The 19,833-nt window shown below is 34.6% G+C and overlaps 1 protein-coding gene across 8 annotated transcripts; it reads left to right on the top strand.

Annotated features, from left to right (window-relative positions):
- The first annotated feature begins 155 nt into the window (after window positions 1-155).
- Window positions 156-19,184, top strand: LOC122529409 (dynein heavy chain, cytoplasmic). 8 transcript variants are annotated; one of them, XM_043655520.1, is made up of 23 exons: window positions 156-514; window positions 1,074-1,591; window positions 1,652-2,746; window positions 2,824-2,959; window positions 3,023-3,396; window positions 3,629-3,664; window positions 4,319-4,390; window positions 4,459-7,809; window positions 7,896-8,290; window positions 8,367-8,677; window positions 8,768-8,856; window positions 9,054-9,083; window positions 9,208-10,354; window positions 10,437-10,932; window positions 11,021-11,636; window positions 11,717-12,511; window positions 12,575-12,776; window positions 12,937-13,132; window positions 14,198-14,315; window positions 14,394-14,765; window positions 14,882-17,644; window positions 17,842-18,039; window positions 18,106-19,184. In XM_043655520.1, exons 1-23 carry the CDS (start codon window positions 271-273, stop codon window positions 18,538-18,540), a joined length of 13,989 nt encoding a protein of 4,662 aa, XP_043511455.1. In that variant the 5' UTR covers window positions 156-270; the 3' UTR covers window positions 18,541-19,184. The 8 variants fall into 8 exon arrangements, with proteins under 8 accessions (XP_043511455.1, XP_043511454.1, XP_043511457.1 ...); XM_043655519.1 differs by lacking the exon at window positions 12,937-13,132 and adding an exon at window positions 13,576-13,774; XM_043655522.1 differs by lacking the exon at window positions 9,054-9,083.
- The last annotated feature ends 649 nt before the right edge of the window (window positions 19,185-19,833 follow it).

Genomic DNA, 19,833 nt, shown 5'->3' on the forward strand with positions numbered 1-19,833 from the left:
CTCAAAAGTAACGAGCGAAAGAAGCGTAAAGGCAATGTAAGATCAAGGTAATTTACGACTTGGCAGAGGCAACATGAGAACTAGCCGAAATGATTATTAGAGAATCGTCGCAATTCGTAGGTAGGTTGCGCCTCATAGTCTATGCCTACCATACTCGTCATCACTCGTGTGACAGTTCATCCTAGAGCGGTGGTCGTCCGATCACCCGCTCAAGACTTCAAAAAAGAGAGAGAAGAAAAGAAAAATTTTGCGATATTGATTTAACGCGCGATGGGTGACTCGTTGGACGGCACCGGGGAGCCGTCCCCGGAGTCTCAAATTGTTATAGTTGTATCATATTCGGCATTCGCCAATTATTTAAAGAAAGTCGTAACGGTCCTCCTGCCCGACGAAGATGTGGTACCACCCGCGTTCAATTCTGCCCTCGAAGATAAGAACAATCAGGAGTGCGTGAGAAAGTTCTTAGGCGACTCTCAAGTGTGGGCGCTTTACATACAAAGAAGTTCGAGCAAAGGTACGTGGATTGATTCGCAATAAACACTAGTCATTTTAACTGGTTCGTTTGCTGGGAATTTTTCGTACTCTGCCCTTTTATGATATATCCTCCATTGCAGTGTTTCGATACAACGGTACATTAAGTCACGACAGGAAATGTATCCTGAATATTAGTGCGGAGTTCGCCGTTTCAATGCATTTCAATCTCGTAAATATGACTCACGCGTTAACATAATCAATACACGTAATACCGTGAACACGTTTTTTCTCGTTGATACTTTTTTGCATACGTACCAGATTGTAATAAATATATGCCGGTATACGTTGATACTTATATCAACTGTGTTTTTATTCTCGTGTTTAGTAGGAAATCGAAACAGTTTGAACTGTGATAACTGAAAATATAAAATTAAATCGTTAAATATGTAAATTATTTGAAATAACATTATAAGGTATCGAGCATTTGGTGTTATTAAGTGATACAATGTTTTTAGAAAATGAGGATTGACATTATTTTTAATTGAATATGCCCTTGTTTTATTTTATAAGGGTAGTGTAATTGATTTATTATCTTTCAGAGGAAGACAACAATGAAGCAGATGAAGAAAAAGAGAGCACTGTCTTTTATATGTCAAATGAGATACATTTTACTAGTCCTAAAATGGCCTCCTTAGTTTTAACAAAACGTGGAGCTGTAATTGAAGCTGATAAATCTATCCATTCGCAGCTGCGTTTAGTTACGTTCTCAGATGGGCCACCGTATGAAACGTTACATGCGATAAGTAAAACTATGGCACCATATTTTAAAAGTTATGTAAAAGAGACAGGCCGTGCAGACAGGGATGGTGATAAAATGGCACCATCCGTTGAAAAAAAGATAGCAGAACTTGAAATGGGTTTGCTGCATCTACAGCAGAATATAGACATTCCCGAGATTTCATTACAAATTCATCCACTTGTGGCGCAAGTAATTAAACAATGTGCAGAAGAAAATCGTAAGCCCAAAGTTGCTGACTTTGGTGATAAAGTTGAAGATTCTACATTTTTGAATCAATTACAGAATGGTGTCAATAGATGGATAAAAGAAATTCAGAAGGTAAAGAGCTCATGGATGTTATGTACATTATATGCTTTATATATATTTATTTCTTCATAGGTTACTAAACTAAATCGTGACCCAGAATCGGGCACTGCTTTGCAAGAAATTTCTTTTTGGTTAAATTTGGAAAGAGCATTGCATCGAATACAAGAGAAACGGGAAAGTATAGAAATTACTTTGACACTTGATATACTTAAACATGGAAAAAGATTTCATGCAACAGTTAGTTTCGATATAGATACTGGCCTACAACAAGCTTTGGCTACTGTCAATGATTACAATCCGTTAATGAAAGATTTCCCAATTAATGACTTATTATCAGCTACAGAACTTGAAAGAATAAGAACTAGCGTTCAACAAATATTTATGCACCTACGAAAAATCAGAAATACAAAATATCCTGTTCAAAGAGTATTGAGGTTGATAGAAGCTATTTCTAGAGACCTAGGACAGCAGCTTCTTAAAGTGTTAGGTACAAGAAGGTTAATGCACATTCCATTTGATGAATTTGAAAAGGTTATGGAACAATGTTTTGAAGTTTTTAACACGTGGGATGATGAATATGAAAAATTAACTGGTTTACTAAGAGATATAGTTAAAAAAAAACGTGATGAACATATGAAAATGGTATGGAGAGTATTACCAGCACATAAAAAATTACAAACAAGAATGGAACAGATGCGAAATTTCCGGCGTCAACATGAACAACTCAGAACAGTAATCGTTCGGGTACTTAGACCTACTGTCCGTCAGAATAATAATAATGCTGCAATGGAGAATTCAGATAATGATAACGTAAAAGTTGAATTTGCTTTAGATGCAGCAGATGCAAATGCCATTAGTGAAGTAAATTTGGCATACGAAAATGTAAAAGAAATCGATTGCCTTGATATTACTAAAGAAGGTGTTGAATCATGGAAAGCTGCTGTCCATAGATATGAAGAACGTATTGAAAGAGTTGAAGCAAGAATCACAGCACATCTCCGAGATCAATTAGGTACTGCAAAAAATGCAAATGAAATGTTTAGAATCTTTTCACGTTTCAATGCACTTTTTGTAAGACCACATATTCGAGGCGCCATTAGAGAGTATCAAACGCAACTGATACAAAGGGTGAAGGATGATATTGAAGCATTACATGAAAAGTTTAAGGTATAAACTCACATAGAAAACTCATATTCTTTATCTTCTATTCTTAATCTATGCTAATAGTTACATTACCAATTCAGGTTCAATATGCACAAAGCAAGTGTTGCAAAATGAGTATAGTTAGAGATTTACCACCTGTTGCTGGTTCTATTATTTGGGTCAAACAAATAGATTATCAGCTTACAATGTACTTAAAACGAGTTGAAGATGTTTTAGGTAAATATTAAAATTATTTTGCATAGTTTTTCTATCTTATTCTTATTTATTTTTCTTTTATAGGGAAAGGATGGGAAACTCATATTGAAGGTCAAAAGTTGAAAGCTGATGGAGATAGTTTTCGCATGAAACTATCAACTCAGGAAATTTTTGATGATTGGGCACGCAAAGTGCAACAAAGAAATCTCGGTGTAACTGGAAGGATTTTTACAATAGAAAATGTACGTTCACGAACGGGGCGTGGCAATGTATTAAAATTGAAAGTGAATTTTCTTCCTGAAATTATTACACTATCGAAGGAAGTTAGAAATTTAAGGAACCTTGGCTTCCGTGTACCTTTACCTATTGTGAACAGAGCACATCAAGCTAATCAGTTATATCCCTTTGCCATCAGCTTAATTGAGAGTATTAGAACATATGAGAGAACACTTGAAAAGGTAATACTTTGTTTCATTTTATTATTTATAATTATAGTACTATAATTCGTATATGATTTTATGAACATACTGCAACTTAATTGCATTATAATTATTATTTTATATATTATTACCGATAAACTTTAAAAATACAAGTGAAAGGTTAGACAATGATAGGGAATAGAACCAGGATGAAATTATATATGTTAGTAATATTGATATTTTTAATTCCTTGGGTGTCCAATATTTTTAGCTTACCAATCGGAGTCCCCACTGCCCCGCACTGAAGGTAGTCATATATGATGCTTTCAGGAATTATGCATTTTGCCTATATCTGCGAGATCATTATTGTATGCCTGCTTAGCTCTTGTAGAAAAATGTGTACTGCAAGATGATATGATTTTATTTTAGTAAACTAAACAATTGAAAGAAATTAGTGAAGAAAGTATGAGTAGGTGAATCATAGGATGTGCGGGAACCCCATAAAATTGGAGCTTTTTCAATTTCGATAGAAATATTAAAATTTACACGTCTTTTGGTTCTTTTTAATATTCCTGATTTTTGTTGGCTTTCGAATTTTTTACAAAAATCTCAAAATTCATCATAAGTAAATTTTTGTTTCTATTTCATATTCTTCATTTACTTGAAACTTGCATTATGTGATCATAATTGATTTGGGAAGTTTGATTGGCCGCACATTCAGAAAGTTGCTTGTAATTGATATAGTAATGTCATATTTCTCCGTTTTTGTAATATATTAATCATAAATGAAAATTGTCATATAATTTTTTAGCATAAGCTATGAACATGTAAAATTTTTGTTTGCCTTCTTGTCTGTACATTATTGAATGGTAAATGGTAATTTATGTCGTGAAATTGTATTGATATGATTTATGATATAAGTTTTTTAAAATTACATTTGATAATTTGTCTTTTTTCATAGATCGAAGATAAGGCCAGTATAATTCCCTTAGTTGCTGGAATGCGTAATGACGTATTATCGCTTATTTCTGAAGTAAGTTTATAATTGCATTATAAAAATTTGTTATCTTTATTATTAATTATTTTTATTTTTGATGTTAGGGAATTGCTCTAATTTGGGAAAGTTATAAATTAGATCAATATGTACAACGTCTTTCTGATGCCGTTGTTTCATTTCAAGAAAAGGTAGAAGATCTTGTGGTGGTTGAAGAGCAATTGGACGTTGATGTTCGATCTCTCGAAACGTGTCCATATTCAGCAAATACATTTGCTGATATACTTTCCAAAATTCAGAAAGCTGTGGATGAACTATCTTTAAAAAATTATTCAAATTTAACTATTTGGGTATCTAGACTTGATGAAGAAGTAGAAAAGAATTTAGCAGCCAGATTAGAGGCAGGAATAAAAGCATGGACTGACGCACTCACTGGTCAGAAAAAAGATGTAGATCTAAGTATGGATACAGATGCACCGTCTCAGCCCACTCATAAACCTGGTGGTGATCCAAAGATTCAAAATCAGATACACGAAGTTCGTATAACAAACCAAACAATGTATTTATATCCAAGCATCGAAGATGCAAGATTCCAAATAATGCAACAACTATTTGCATGGCAAGCTATCGTAACTTCCCAAGTTCGACTTCAGAGTTCGAGGTATCAAGTAGGTTTAGATAAACCTGAATCAGGTACTTATAGAAATTTACTTACAAAATTACCTAGTGGAAAACAACCTTTAGAAGCAGCTTATGAAGCAGTTGAGTCTAAAATGAGAGATATCGCCGATTATGTAGATCAGTGGCTACGTTATCAAGCACTTTGGGACTTACAACCAGACAATTTATATGGAAAATTAGGAGAAAATATAAATTTATGGATGAAATGTTTGAATGATATTAAAAAGACCAGAGCTACGTTCGATACATCAGATACTAGGAGGGAATTTGGACCTGTTATTATTGATTTCGCAAAAGTACAAAGCAAAGTATCTTTGAAATATGATTCATGGCACAAAGAAACATTAGGTAAATTTGGAACCCTTCTCGGCAATGAAATGGCAAGTTTTCATTCGCAAGTATCAAAATCCAGAAGCGATTTAGAACAACAATCGATCGAAGCTGCAAGTACCTCAGATGCAGTTGGATTCATAACTTACGTCCAATCATTGAAACGTAAAATGAAGGCTTGGGAGAAACAAGTTGATATATACCGCGAAGGTCAAAGAATACTGGAACGTCAGAGATTCCAATTTCCTTCTTCGTGGTTGCACGTAGACAACATAGAAGGTGAATGGGGTGCATTCAATGAAATAATCAAAAGAAAAGATACAAGTATACAAACACAGGTTGCGTCGTTACAAATGAAAATCGTAGCAGAAGATAAAGCAGTTGAAATAAGGACTACCGATTTCCTCAGTGATTGGGAAAGAGGAAAACCAGTCGAGGGTCATTTACGACCAGACGATGCATTGCAACAATTACAGTTGTTCGAAAGCAAGTTTGCTAGATTGAAAGAAGAAAGAGATAATGTAGCAAAGGCTAAAGAAGCTTTAGAATTGCAAGAACCAGGGGCAGTATCGACCAGTGAAGATAGAATGCAAGTAGTGTTTGAAGAACTTCAAGACTTAAGAGGAGTTTGGTCTGAATTATCAAAAATATGGGCTCAGATCGATGACACACGAGAAAAACCATGGTTATCTGTTCAACCAAGAAAATTACGCCAGCAGTTGGATGGAATGATGGCACAACTGAAGGAATTACCAGCTAGACTAAGACAATATTCCTCATATGAATACGTCAAAAAAATGCTGCAAAGTTATACCAAAGTTAACATGTTAATTTTCGAATTAAAGTCTGATGCTTTGAAAGAGAGACATTGGAAACAATTGACAAAACAACTACGAGTCAACTGGGTATTAAGTGAACTTACCCTTGGCCAAGTTTGGGATGTGAACTTACAGAAAAATGAAGCGATAGTAAAAGATATTATTCTTGTTGCTCAAGGTGAAATGGCACTAGAAGAATTCTTAAAACAAGTTCGAGAATCTTGGCAGACTTATGAATTGGATTTAATAAACTATCAAAATAAATGCAGGTTAATTCGTGGTTGGGATGATCTTTTTAATAAAGTTAAAGAACACATCAATTCTGTAGCTGCTATGAAACTCTCACCTTATTATAAAGTATTTGAAGAAGAGGCATTAACCTGGGAAGAAAAACTAAACAGAATCAATGCTTTATTTGACGTATGGATAGATGTTCAGCGACGTTGGGTTTATCTGGAAGGAATTTTCTCAGGAAGTGCTGACATTAAAACACTATTGCCTGTTGAAACGTCACGCTTCCAAAGTATTAGCTCTGAATTTCTTGGTTTAATGAAAAAAGTATCTAAATCTCCAATGGTAATGGATGTCCTAAATATTCCTGGTGTGCAAAGAGCACTTGAACGTTTAGCTGATTTACTTGGAAAAATACAGAAAGCTTTAGGAGAATACCTTGAAAGAGAACGTACGTCATTCCCGCGATTTTATTTCGTGGGTGATGAGGATTTGTTGGAAATTATTGGTAATAGCAAAAATATTGCAAGATTACAGAAACATTTTAAAAAAATGTTTGCTGGTGTAGCAGCTATTCTCTTGAGCGAAGATAACACTATTATTACTGGTATTGCTTCTCGCGAAGGAGAAGAAGTATTTTTCCAAAATCCGGTATCTACTGTTGATCATCCAAAAATCAATGAATGGTTGACGCTCGTAGAAAAAGAAATGAGAGTTACACTAGCATCGAGTCTTGCAAGAGCAGTACAAGATATCAAACAGTTCAAAGATGGAAATATTAATCCTCAAGCTTTCATGACATGGTGTGATAATTATCAGGCTCAGATTATAGTTTTAGCTGCTCAGATCTTATGGTCAGAAGATGTTGAAGCCGCGTTGCATGAATCACAAAGCGATCCAAGTAAGAATTCTTTGGAAAGAGTGTTACTACAAGTTGAAGGTACATTAAATGTTTTAGCGGACTCTGTTCTTCAAGAACAACCATCGTTAAGACGGAAAAAGTTAGAGCATTTAATTAACGAGTTCGTACACAAACGCACAGTAACAAGGAGACTAATTGCGAATAAAGTTTCCAATCCTAAAGCATTTGAATGGCTATGTGAAATGAGATTCTATTTTGATCCACGGCAAACCGAAGTTTTGCAACAACTTACAATACATATGGCAAATGCGAAATTTTATTACGGATTTGAGTATTTGGGAGTACAAGATAGATTAGTACAAACACCTTTGACAGATAGATGTTACTTAACAATGACACAAGCTTTAGAAGCTCGTCTTGGAGGATCTCCGTTTGGACCAGCTGGAACAGGAAAAACTGAATCGGTTAAAGCTCTTGGTCATCAACTTGGAAGATTTGTATTGGTGTTTAACTGCGATGAGACATTCGACTTTCAGGTAAATAAAGAACATTATTAAAGTAATACGATAGCTATACTATTTCTAAAAAATTATGTTTAGTAATATTGTATTGGCTTTCTTAGGCTATGGGCCGTATTTTTGTCGGTCTTTGTCAAGTTGGAGCATGGGGCTGCTTCGATGAATTCAATCGTCTTGAAGAGCGTATGCTTTCAGCTGTTTCTCAACAAGTACAAACCATTCAAGAAGCATTAAAAAGTCAGATGGAAGGGAAAAAAGAAGGAACACTTTGTGTAGAATTAGTCGGGAAACAAGTTAAAGTATCCACAGATATGGCGATCTTTATTACAATGAATCCAGGCTATGCTGGGCGATCAAATCTTCCCGATAACTTGAAAAAGCTTTTTAGGTCGCTAGCTATGACTACACCTGATAGACAATTAATCGCTGAAGTTATGCTTTTCAGTCAAGGATTTAGGTCTGCTGAAAAATTAGCATGCAAGATTGTACCATTCTTCAAGTGAGATTTTAATTTTTTTGTATGTCATTCAAATATATGTTTTTCTTTTTTTCACTGTATATGATATTGTTTTTAGGCTCTGTGATGAACAACTTTCTAATCAATCTCATTATGATTTTGGTCTTCGCGCACTTAAATCTGTACTTATTTCTGCTGGAAATGTTAAACGTGATCGGATTCAAAAAATTAAAGAGGGTATGCAGAACCGCGGTGAAACTAATATTGATGAGGCTTCGATTGCTGAAAATTTGCCGGAACAAGAAATTCTTATTCAATCTGTTTGCGAAACAATGGTACCAAAATTAGTCGCCGAAGATATTCCGCTGCTGTTTAGTTTACTTAATGATGTATTCCCGAATGTAAATTATACGCGTGCTGAAATGAAAGGTAATTATTACATTAAAAGTTATATTTCAACGTCTTATATGTTTATCATTTTCTTTTATTATATACTATAAATAAAATATATGCTTATAGGATTGAAAAATCAGATTAGGAAAGTATGCATGGAAGAGTATTTAGTATGCGGTGAAGGTGACGAACAAGGAGGAGCTTGGCAGGAAAAGGTAATATAATATCATAATATAGAGCATAATATATAATCATCTTTGCATTATTTAGTCTTATCACTATCATAAAAAATAGCATGAAGAAAGATAGTATAAATAAAATGACAAACAGTGACTTTTGTCTCTTCCAAGAACATGTGTAAGATAGGTATATCTTCCTAATGTTTGAATTTTTTATCATATGCATCCCCCAGGAAATGGTCGGTGAGACCTGGGTAGAAAAGGTGAGACGAAAATTAAATCACGAATAACATTTTCCATAGATGTCATCCTGTTTCATAAACTCATATAATTATAACTTTTTTCTTATTTTGATAGTTACTACTTTTATAAAATACTTTTATTCAGGTGCTGCAACTATATCAAATTTGTAACTTGAATCATGGTTTGATGATGGTTGGCCCAAGTGGTTCTGGAAAAACGACTGCATGGAAAGTACTGTTAAAAGCCTTGGAAAGATTCGAAGGAATAGAAGGTGTAGCCCATGTGATCGATCCTAAAGCTATTAGCAAAGAAATATTATATGGTGTATTAGATCCAAATACACGTGAATGGACAGATGGACTCTTTACACATATTCTTAGAAAAATTATAGACAATGTAAGAGGAGAAATTAATAAACGACAGTGGATCATATTTGATGGTGATGTTGATCCAGAATGGGTTGAAAATTTAAATTCTGTACTAGATGATAATAAACTGCTTACATTACCAAACGGCGAACGTTTAAGTTTGCCTCCAAATGTGAGAGTTATGTTTGAAGTACAAGATCTAAAATATGCCACATTGGCTACTGTTTCTCGTTGCGGTATGGTGTGGTTCTCTGAAGATGTACTTTCTACAGAAATGATATTCGAAAATTACATGTTGCGTTTAAGAAACATTCCTCTCGAGGATGGAGAAGAAGATAATCTTGGCAAAAAGGCAACGGAGAAAGATGATACTCTGTCTCCTGCATTGTCAGTTCAAAGAGAAGTTGCCAGCATTTTACAAAGTTATTTTGCTCCAGATGGGTTGGTAGTAAGATGTTTGGAATATGCTATGAAACAAGAACATATAATGGATTTTACACGTCTGCGAGCATTAAGCTCTTTATTTTCTATGTTGAATCAAGCTGTACGCAATGTTTTACAATATAATCATTCACATACAGATTTCCCTTTGCCAAGTGAACAACTGGAACGTTACATGCCAAAATGCTTGGTATATGCTTTGCTATGGAGTTTTGCAGGTGACGCGAAGCTAAAAGTTAGATCTGATTTAGGAGATTTTGTTAGATCTATTACGACTGTACCTTTGCCAACGCAAAACAACATTCCTATTATTGATTTTGAAGTGAGCATTCATGGTGAATGGTTACCTTGGAGTAATAAAGTTCCGCAGATTGAAGTAGAAACTCATAAAGTTGCTAGTCCAGATATCGTTGTACCTACTTTGGATACAGTAAGGCATGAAAGTTTACTTTACACATGGTTAGCAGAACATAAGCCAATAGGTAATATTATATTATATTTATATTTATAAACTGATTGTAAAATTGGAAGCATATATAAAATAAATTGTGTAATTTTTTACAGTGCTTTGTGGTCCACCTGGCTCTGGTAAAACTATGACGCTTTTCTCTGCTTTACGAGCTTTGCCCGATATGGAAGTTGTTGGGCTAAACTTTTCTTCCGCTACTACACCTGAATTATTGCTGAAAACTTTTGATCATTACTGTGAATATCGTAAAACACCCAATGGCGTTGTACTTTCGCCAGTACAACTAGGCAAATGGCTGGTTCTATTTTGCGATGAAATTAATTTACCGGACATGGATAATTATGGGACACAACGCGTAATCTCGTTCCTCAGACAATTGGTAGAACATAGAGGTTTCTATCGAACTAGCGATCAAGCATGGGTTACTTTGGAAAGAATCCAATTCGTTGGTGCTTGCAATCCTCCAACAGATCCAGGTAGAAAACCGCTTAGTCACAGATTTTTACGACATGTTCCAGTTATATATGTCGATTACCCGGGAGAGACATCTTTAAAACAAATTTATGGCACATTTACGCGGGCTATGCTTAGGTAATAGTAACAATAATGGTTAATCACATTAAAACTATTGCAAATGAATTAAAGAATAACTCTTTCAATCCACAATTTGTCATTACAGATTAACACCGTCTTTACGAGGTTACGCGGAACCTTTAACCAATGCAATGGTAGAATTTTATCTAGCTTCGCAGGAAAGATTTACGCAAGACATGCAACCACATTACGTTTATTCTCCGCGTGAAATGACACGTTGGGTACGCGGAATTTGTGAAGCTATTAGACCCCTGGATAATTTGTCGGTTGAAGGCCTAGTACGCTTATGGGCACACGAGGCTCTTCGTTTATTCCAAGATAGATTAGTGGAAGACACTGAAAGAGCTTGGACCAATAAGAACATAGATACCGTTGCCATGAAACATTTTATGGGTGTTGATAAGGAAAAAGCATTAACGAGGCCTATATTATATAGTAATTGGTTATCTAAAGACTATGTGCCAGTTAATAGACAAGAATTACGAGATTATGTTAGAGCGAGATTGAAAGTATTTTATGAAGAGGAGCTGGATGTTCCTTTGGTACTCTTTGACGAGGTTCTTGAACATGTTTTACGAATTGACAGAATTTTCCGTCAGCCTCAGGGACACTTATTGCTTATTGGTGTTTCTGGAGCTGGCAAGACAACTCTGTCTAGATTCGTTGCTTGGATGAATGGTTTATCCATTTTTCAAATAAAGGTAGGTATTCATATTTTGTAAAAATGTTACATTTTAAAAGGTTTTCAATTGATTTAATATGTGTATTTTTTGCATCAAAGGTTCACAATAAATATACTGGTGAAGATTTTGACGAAGATTTGCGTCAAGTATTAAGACGATCTGGTTGTAAAGATGAAAAAATAGCATTTATTCTTGATGAATCTAACGTTTTAGATTCTGGTTTTCTTGAGCGTATGAATACCTTGCTTGCAAATGGAGAAGTACCTGGTTTATTCGAAGGTGATGAATACACAACACTTATGACACAATGTAAAGAAGGAGCGCAACGCGAAGGTCTTATGTTAGATTCTAACGAAGAACTGTACAAATGGTTTACTGGTCAAGTTATGAAGAATTTGCATGTAGTATTCACGATGAACCCCAGTACTGATGGTCTTAAAGATCGAGCTGCCACATCACCTGCATTATTCAATAGATGTGTGTTGAATTGGTTTGGTGATTGGTCAGATAACGCGCTATTCCAAGTTGGCAAAGAGTTTACCAGCCGTGTAGATTTGGAAAGACCTATGTGGAAGTGTCCAGATTTCTTCCCTTCAGTTTGCTCTTTAATCCCATCTCAACCTTCTCATCGAGATGCTGTGATAAACGCTTGCGTTTATGTGCACCAAACATTACACAAAGCCAATACCAGGCTCGCCAAACGTAGTGGCAGGACAATGGCTATTACACCCCGCCATTATTTAGATTTTATCAATCATTTTGTAAAGTTGTATCAAGAAAAGAGAAGTGATTTGGAAGAACAACAGTTGCATTTAAATGTCGGTTTAAGTAAAATTGCGGAAACAGTAGAACAAGTGGAAGAAATGCAAAAAAGTTTAGCTATAAAATCTCAGGTAAGGTGACTAAATGAAAAGAAATTGTTTTGCGGCTCTTTCTCACGTGTATCTTGTACATAGGAACTGCACGCCAAAAATGAAGCCGCGAATGCGAAATTACGGCAAATGGTTAAAGATCAACAGGAAGCGGAAAAGAAGAAAGTGCAAAGTCAAGAAATTCAACAACAATTGGCTATACAAACTGTTGCTATTAACCAAAAGCGAGACGATGTTATGGCCGATTTGGCACAAGTTGAACCAGCTGTTATTGATGCACAAAACGGTATGTATTGTTTATATTCCAATTTTAATCATTGCAACGAATGCAAACAATTATTATCTTTTGATATACATATAACTGTAATCGATGTACATCCGTACACTATTTTGAATACGTGAAACATGCGACGCGCATTGTGTTCAAACATTCACAACGACTGTAGCTGTCAAGGGGATTAAGCGGCAGCATCTTGTTGAAATTCGGTCAATGGCAAATCCTCCAAAAATCGTAAAGCTAGCTTTAGAATCTATATGCCTGTTACTCGAGGAAAATGTTACTGATTGGAAACAGATTCGTGCTATCATTATGAAGGATAGTTTCATACCAACCATCGTCAACTTCAACACAGAATACATCACGTAAGAAATGATTCTGGATCCGCTGTATGTTCAGTACTCGCGTGGGAATTTATTGAGGCAGATACAACTCTATAACCGCTTGACATATATATATATATATATATATATATATATGTTATGTCTCTTGGCTAAATACAGTATACTCACCCATGTATAGCATATACGTTCTTATAAAAATTTCTCATGTTAAATCTCAACATATCAATTTTTAAATATTTTCTAGCGAAAATTATAAGGACGTGATACGTAAATACTCTGTTACTGTAAATAAAAATGTATCGTGTTTTTTTTTTTTATTTCTAACTATCTACAGGTCGTTTAAAACATACAGCCTGCTGCGGAGCTTTTCTCACATAACAACATCGTCATAACTCTTCTAATTGCACATGCCTGCACTTAATTTTCATTGTACTATATATAAAATCATTTCGTTTTTCGTGTAGCGGTGAAATCAATAAAGAAACAACATTTAGTCGAAGTTCGGTCCATGGCGAATCCGCCGGCGATCGTGAAGGTTGCATTGGAGTCTATCTGCTTATTGCTCGGCGAAAATGCCAGCGATTGGAAATCTATCCGCACAGTCATCATGAGGGACAATTTTATCAATACTATTGTCTCTAATTTCAGTACCGAGGATATTACGTAAGCATGCTTTCATTGTTTGTTTTATAAACTATATAATAATTTTTTTAATCTAGGGATCAGCGAACACGGTTCGTTGATACAAATGTTTTCTAAAAGATTTTCATCGAAATTAAAGCTCACAGTAAGAAAAAAAATATAAGTTGTACACGAATATCTTAAAGAAATGTGCAATACTAATATCTGTTATATATGTATCTACAACTAATCTTTGTGCTTGCTGATCTCAAATCTAAACAAACGTTGGACAAATCACAAAGCACAATTGATATGTAGAGCATGTGAACAATAATTGACAAATTTGTTACTAACCAAAATCATGTGTATAATATAATATGCTAAAATTTTACTTGAAATTGCAAAAAAAAAAATCTTTATCAAATCGTTAAGTTAAAAGATTAAAGAATTTTTTAAAATATTTAGAGACGAAGTGAGAGAGAAAATGAAGAGTCGATATTTAAGCAACCCTGACTATAATTTCGAGAAAGTCAATCGAGCCAGTATGGCTTGCGGACCTCTTGTTAAATGGGCCACCGCACAGGTAAATATCCACGAAATATTTGACGTGTTCTTCGAAAAAAAAAAAACGATTAAAAAATGTATAATTTAAAAATTTTAGATTGAATATGCAGACATGTTGAAACGAGTAGAACCTTTGAGAGATGAACTCCATTCGTTAGAACGACAAGCCGAAACAAACAAGCAAAAAGGCGAAGAAGTAAAAAATCTGATTGCTCAACTGGAACAGAGCATAGCTTCATATAAGGAAGAATACGCGCAGCTTATTTCTCAGGCACAAGCTATTAAAGCCGATTTGGAGAGCGTACAAGCTAAAGTAGATCGTTCTATCGCCTTATTAAAATCATTGGTTATTGAAAGAGAACGTTGGGAAGCAACTAGTGAAACATTTAAGAGTCAAATGTCTACAATTATTGGAGATGTACTTTTGTCATCTGCTTTCTTAGCATATGCTGGATATTTCGATCAACACGTAGGTTTTTAATAATATAGTTCCCATACATGTATATTTTTCCCTATATAGATATACACATATTTCCATATATATATTTTTATATATTAATATGTACGTTTTCTGATATTTTTCAGTACCGACAAAATTTGTTCAGTACTTGGTGTCAACATTTACAACATGCAAACTTACAATTCCGGCCAGATATAGCAAGAACGGAATATCTCTCAAATCCAGATGAACGTTTAAGGTGGCAAGCTAATGCTCTACCAACAGACGATCTTTGCACTGAAAATGCTATTATGTTGAAACGATTCAATAGATATCCGTTAATTATTGATCCATCTGGACAAGCAACAGAATTTATAATGAACGAATTTAAAGATCGAAAGATCACGAAAACAAGTTTCTTGGACGATTCGTTTAGAAAGAATCTGGAGAGTGCGTTACGTTTTGGTAATCCTTTGTTGGTACAGGATGTCGAAAATTATGACCCTATATTAAATCCTGTCCTAAACAGAGAATTAAGAAGAACAGGTGGGCGTGTGCTAATCACACTCGGGGATCAAGATATTGATCTTTCACCATCTTTCGTGATCTTTCTATCAACGAGAGATCCAACAGTGGAATTTCCACCTGATATCTGTTCTCGTGTTACCTTTGTAAATTTCACCGTTACTAGAAGTTCGTTGCAAAGTCAGTGCTTAAATCAAGTTCTGAAAGCTGAACGACCAGACATTGATGAGAAGAGATCTGATTTACTAAAATTACAAGGTGAATTCCATTTGCGACTGAGGCAGCTAGAAAAATCCTTGTTGCAAGCATTAAACGATGCTAAGGGGAAAATCCTCGATGATGATTCTGTGATAACTACTCTTGAAACTTTGAAACAGGAAGCGGCTGATATTAGTAAAAAAGTCGAGGAAACGGATAAAGTGATAGCAGAAATTGAAACAGTCTCTCAACAGTACATGCCTTTGTCTCAAGCTTGTTCAAATATGTATTTCACAATGGATAGTTTGAATCAAGTGCACTTCTTATATCAGTATTCTTTGAAAATGTTCTTAGATGTTTTTACGTCTGTTTTATCTCAAAATCCAAGATTATCTAATATATCAGATTACACGCAAAGGCTATCATTTATTACAAGCGATTTATTTTCTGCCTGTTATGAACGCGTTGCTCGTGGAATGTTGCACACCGATAGATTAACATTTGCATTACTATTATGCAGAATTCATCTGAAAGGTATTGCTGCAGAATCCACTTACGACAGTGAATTTACATTTTTCTTGCGCGGAAAAGAAGGTGTACTGAATATACGAGATCCTATAATGCCTAATTTGAGTTCAGAGCAACAAGAAGCTATGATGCGATTGAGCCTTAGATTGCCAGCTTTCAAAAAGTTGCGCGAGAAAATTCAAGAGAATACAGAATTCAATACGTGGTTACAATCGCCAACACCCGAGACGTGTGTACCGAAACTTTGGGACGAAGAAAAACCATTGACACCTACTGGAACAGCTATGCATCAACTATTAATAATTCAAGCATTCCGGCCAGATCGAGTGATAGCTGCTGCGTCTTTAGTTGTGACCTCTGCTTTGGGAGAGTCTTTCATGGCAGCTGCAGAAGCAGAACTTGATTTTGCTTCCGTTGTTGAAAATGAATTAAAGGCTACTGTACCTGCACTGCTTTGTTCAGTACCTGGTTTCGATGCCTCTGGTCGAGTAGATGATTTGGCAGCTGAATCAGGCAAACAAATAGCCAGCATCGCGATCGGATCTGCAGAAGGATTTAATCAAGCGGACAGAGCAATAAATATGGCTGTTAAAGCGGGTAGATGGGTACTATTGAAAAATGTCCATTTAGCACCACAGTGGTTAGTACAACTTGAAAAGAAATTGCACAGTTTACAACCACATGCTAGTTTTAGACTATTCTTAACTATGGAAATCAATCCAAAAGTGCCAGTTAATCTGCTCAGAGCTGGTAGAATATTTGTCTTCGAACCACCTCCTGGAATCAGAGCAAATTTATTACGAACTTTCAGTACAGTACCAGCATCAAGAATGATGAAAGTACCTAACGAAAGAGCTCGTCTTTACTTCTTATTAGCGTGGTTCCATGCTATCGTTCAAGAACGTCTTCGTTATGCACCGTTAGGATGGGCCAAACATTATGAGTTCAACGAAAGTGATTTAAGAGTAGCTTGTGATACTTTGGATACATGGATAGAGGCCACTGCTATGGGTAGAACTAATTTACCGCCAGAGAAGGTACCTTGGGATGCGTTAGTGACATTACTGTCTCAATGCATATACGGTGGTAAAATTGATAATGATTTCGACCAACGTCTTCTTGCATCGTTCCTTCGCAAGCTTTTTACTCCGCGGTCTTTTGAAGCCGATTTCGCGCTTGTTGCTAACATTGACGGTTTGCAAGGAGGCCAACGACATATTACTATGCCAGATGGTACCAGACGCGATCATTTCCTTAAATGGATTGAATCACTGTCTGATAGACAAACGCCCTCGTGGCTTGGACTACCAAATAACGCGGAGAAAGTATTACTCACGACGAGAGGTACAGACTTGGTGTCTAAATTACTAAAAATGCAACAATTAGAAGACGAAGATGAGTTGGCGTATTCTAACGAAGAATCGTTGGATACACCTAGAGAAGCGGAAGCTGATGGCAGGCCATCATGGATGAGAACATTACACAATTCAGCATCAACATGGTTGCAATTACTTCCGAAAAATTTACCAACGCTGAAAAGAACTGTAGAGAATATAAAAGATCCTCTCTACAGGTATTTTGAGAGAGAAGTTAACAGCGGAGCTAAATTGTTACAAGACGTGATTCATGATCTAGAAGACGTTGTTTTAATTTGTCAGGTATTTTTTCAACTTCAAATTGATATTGTTCTACTATCAGAAAAATTATTACATTCAATATGCACTCATTGTTCAAAACCATGTAGAAACAATTGATGTTACTTGATTTAAGAAGTGTTATCAAACATGAGCAAAGTTCAAAAACTGAAAAAACTTTTGATATGATCTTTAAATATAAATATCTTTTTTTTTTACAGGGTAAAAAGAAGCAAACCAATTATCATAGAACTATGTTGTCAGAATTAGTGAAAGGTATTTTACCAGGTGGTTGGAGACGATACACAGTTCCCAGGGGATGTACTGTCATACAGTGGATAACAGACTTCAGTCACAGAGTGTCACAATTACAAGAAGTTTCACGATTGGTATCTCAAGGTGGAGCTAAAGAAATTAAGGTTTGTTCCTTTAAACATTTTTGCATCAATTAGCAAAATCATTTCCTATAATCATATTCTTTCTAGAGTTTCCCTGTTTGGCTTGGCGGGTTATTGAATCCCGAAGCATATATTACAGCAACGAGACAGTGCATAGCACAAGCAAACAGTTGGTCACTAGAGGAACTTCAACTCGATGTAACTATAGGAGACAGTGACAATATTGCTACCGATGATTGTTCGTTTGCTGTAACCGGTCTTAAATTGCAAGGAGCGCAGTGTAAAGATAATCAGTTGTATCTGACTTCAACTATAATGACCGATTTACCAGTTACCATGTTGAGGTGGATACGATCTGCCACCGATGATGTACGAAAGGGAAAATTGTCTTTACCAGTTTATCTTAACAGCACACGTACTGAATTATTATTTACCGTTGATTTAAATATTGCTCCTAGTCAAGATCCTCATAGTTTCTACGAGAGGGGAGTCGCTGTTCTTACATCTACTGCTTTGAATTAATACTTATAAAATTAGCAAATTGCGATATTTAACAAATAATCTAACGATAAAATTATCACAGAAATGGGTAAACGAACTTTTTAGAATTGAATTAGTAAAAAGTCTCTACATATATTGTACTGTTCCCCGAAGATATTTATTAATTTAATCATCTTTAATTATTTATAAAACATTTTTAATTAGCTAATATAGTATTCTGTCAATACTCATATAGTCTCACAGTTGATGGTTAATAAAAATAAAAAGTTTGCCCGTTTCTCGTACTAACTAAATATGTAGTAAAGATATTATTTATCGCTTAAAAAAAAAAAAAAAAAAAAAAAAAAAAAATGTTCAGCACAATATTTTGTAAACGTGTATTAAAATGAAACATTATACTTGATAATTAATGTAATTGAAAAAGATGCAAGACATCCGTTTTAGAATTGATGTTCCAATAACGGCATTGTAATATATATAGTTTATTTAGTTTTCTATACGTTTAAACTCAAAAATCGCTTTCTGTAACAAAGTTACGTTATGTTTGCTAAGTGTAAGTACGAGAATATTGTAGGATCTATATTATTTGAATGATATATAATAAAAAAAAACTTAATATACGGTTTACAAGCGTTATTAAAAAAGTAAAATGAGTACCGTTAAAATGCTTTGTACTTTGTTGCTTTCATCAATTATATTAATATCTATTTCTGTAATTATACGATATTAAATATAATATCAATATTTAAAGTATCAATGTTGTTTAAATATTATCATTATTAAATTAGATGTCACAGAAGCACCATAAATTTAAAAAAGAACATAAAAATTTTATTATGGTCCATAATATCAGGTATAGCAATTACACGTATGAAATATTAAAATATTTGTACGGTAATATATATATGCTACATAATTATGTAATTAAAATTAAAATTTCTAATTAGTTCAATGATTTTTCATTTTTTATACATATATATTATCTAACAAATAATTCCGATTGCAGTATAAAATTTTCTTTTCTTTATTTTTCATGATTTTTCCAAATAAACGTATACGTTGTATATACTAGGTGAATCAGCTACATAGTATCACCTAAACATCTATCTTACCTAATTTTTGTTGTTTGAAAGTATGTTATTTCTCAGGAAATTGTATTATATCAGAAAATAAACATACCAGAGGACACTTCTTCAAATAGTAATCTTTTACAAGATTTTAAGGTCATTGGAATTTTTTTCAATGGAACTCTATATCTTTTTATCTATTTATTGATATGTTTATTTATTCTCTATATATAAAGTAGGTATTTGT

This window comes from Frieseomelitta varia, unplaced genomic scaffold (assembly GCF_011392965.1).
Source record: "Frieseomelitta varia isolate USP_RPSP 00005682 unplaced genomic scaffold, Fvar_1.2 scaffold_285, whole genome shotgun sequence".
In the NCBI taxonomy this organism is placed as follows: Eukaryota; Metazoa; Arthropoda; class Insecta; order Hymenoptera; family Apidae; genus Frieseomelitta; species Frieseomelitta varia.

Excerpts from the sequence above, each read along its gene's own strand:
- LOC122529409 (XM_043655519.1), top strand. The coding sequence starts at position 271 with ATGGGTGACTCGTTGGACGGCACCGGGGAGCCGTCCCCGGAGTCTCAA. Across the intron at positions 8,678-8,767 it reads TACGCGTGCTGAAATGAAAG|GATTGAAAAATCAGATTAGG; the intron begins GTAATTATTACA and ends ATATGCTTATAG. Across the intron at positions 8,857-9,053 it reads GAGGAGCTTGGCAGGAAAAG|GAAATGGTCGGTGAGACCTG; the intron begins GTAATATAATAT and ends TGCATCCCCCAG.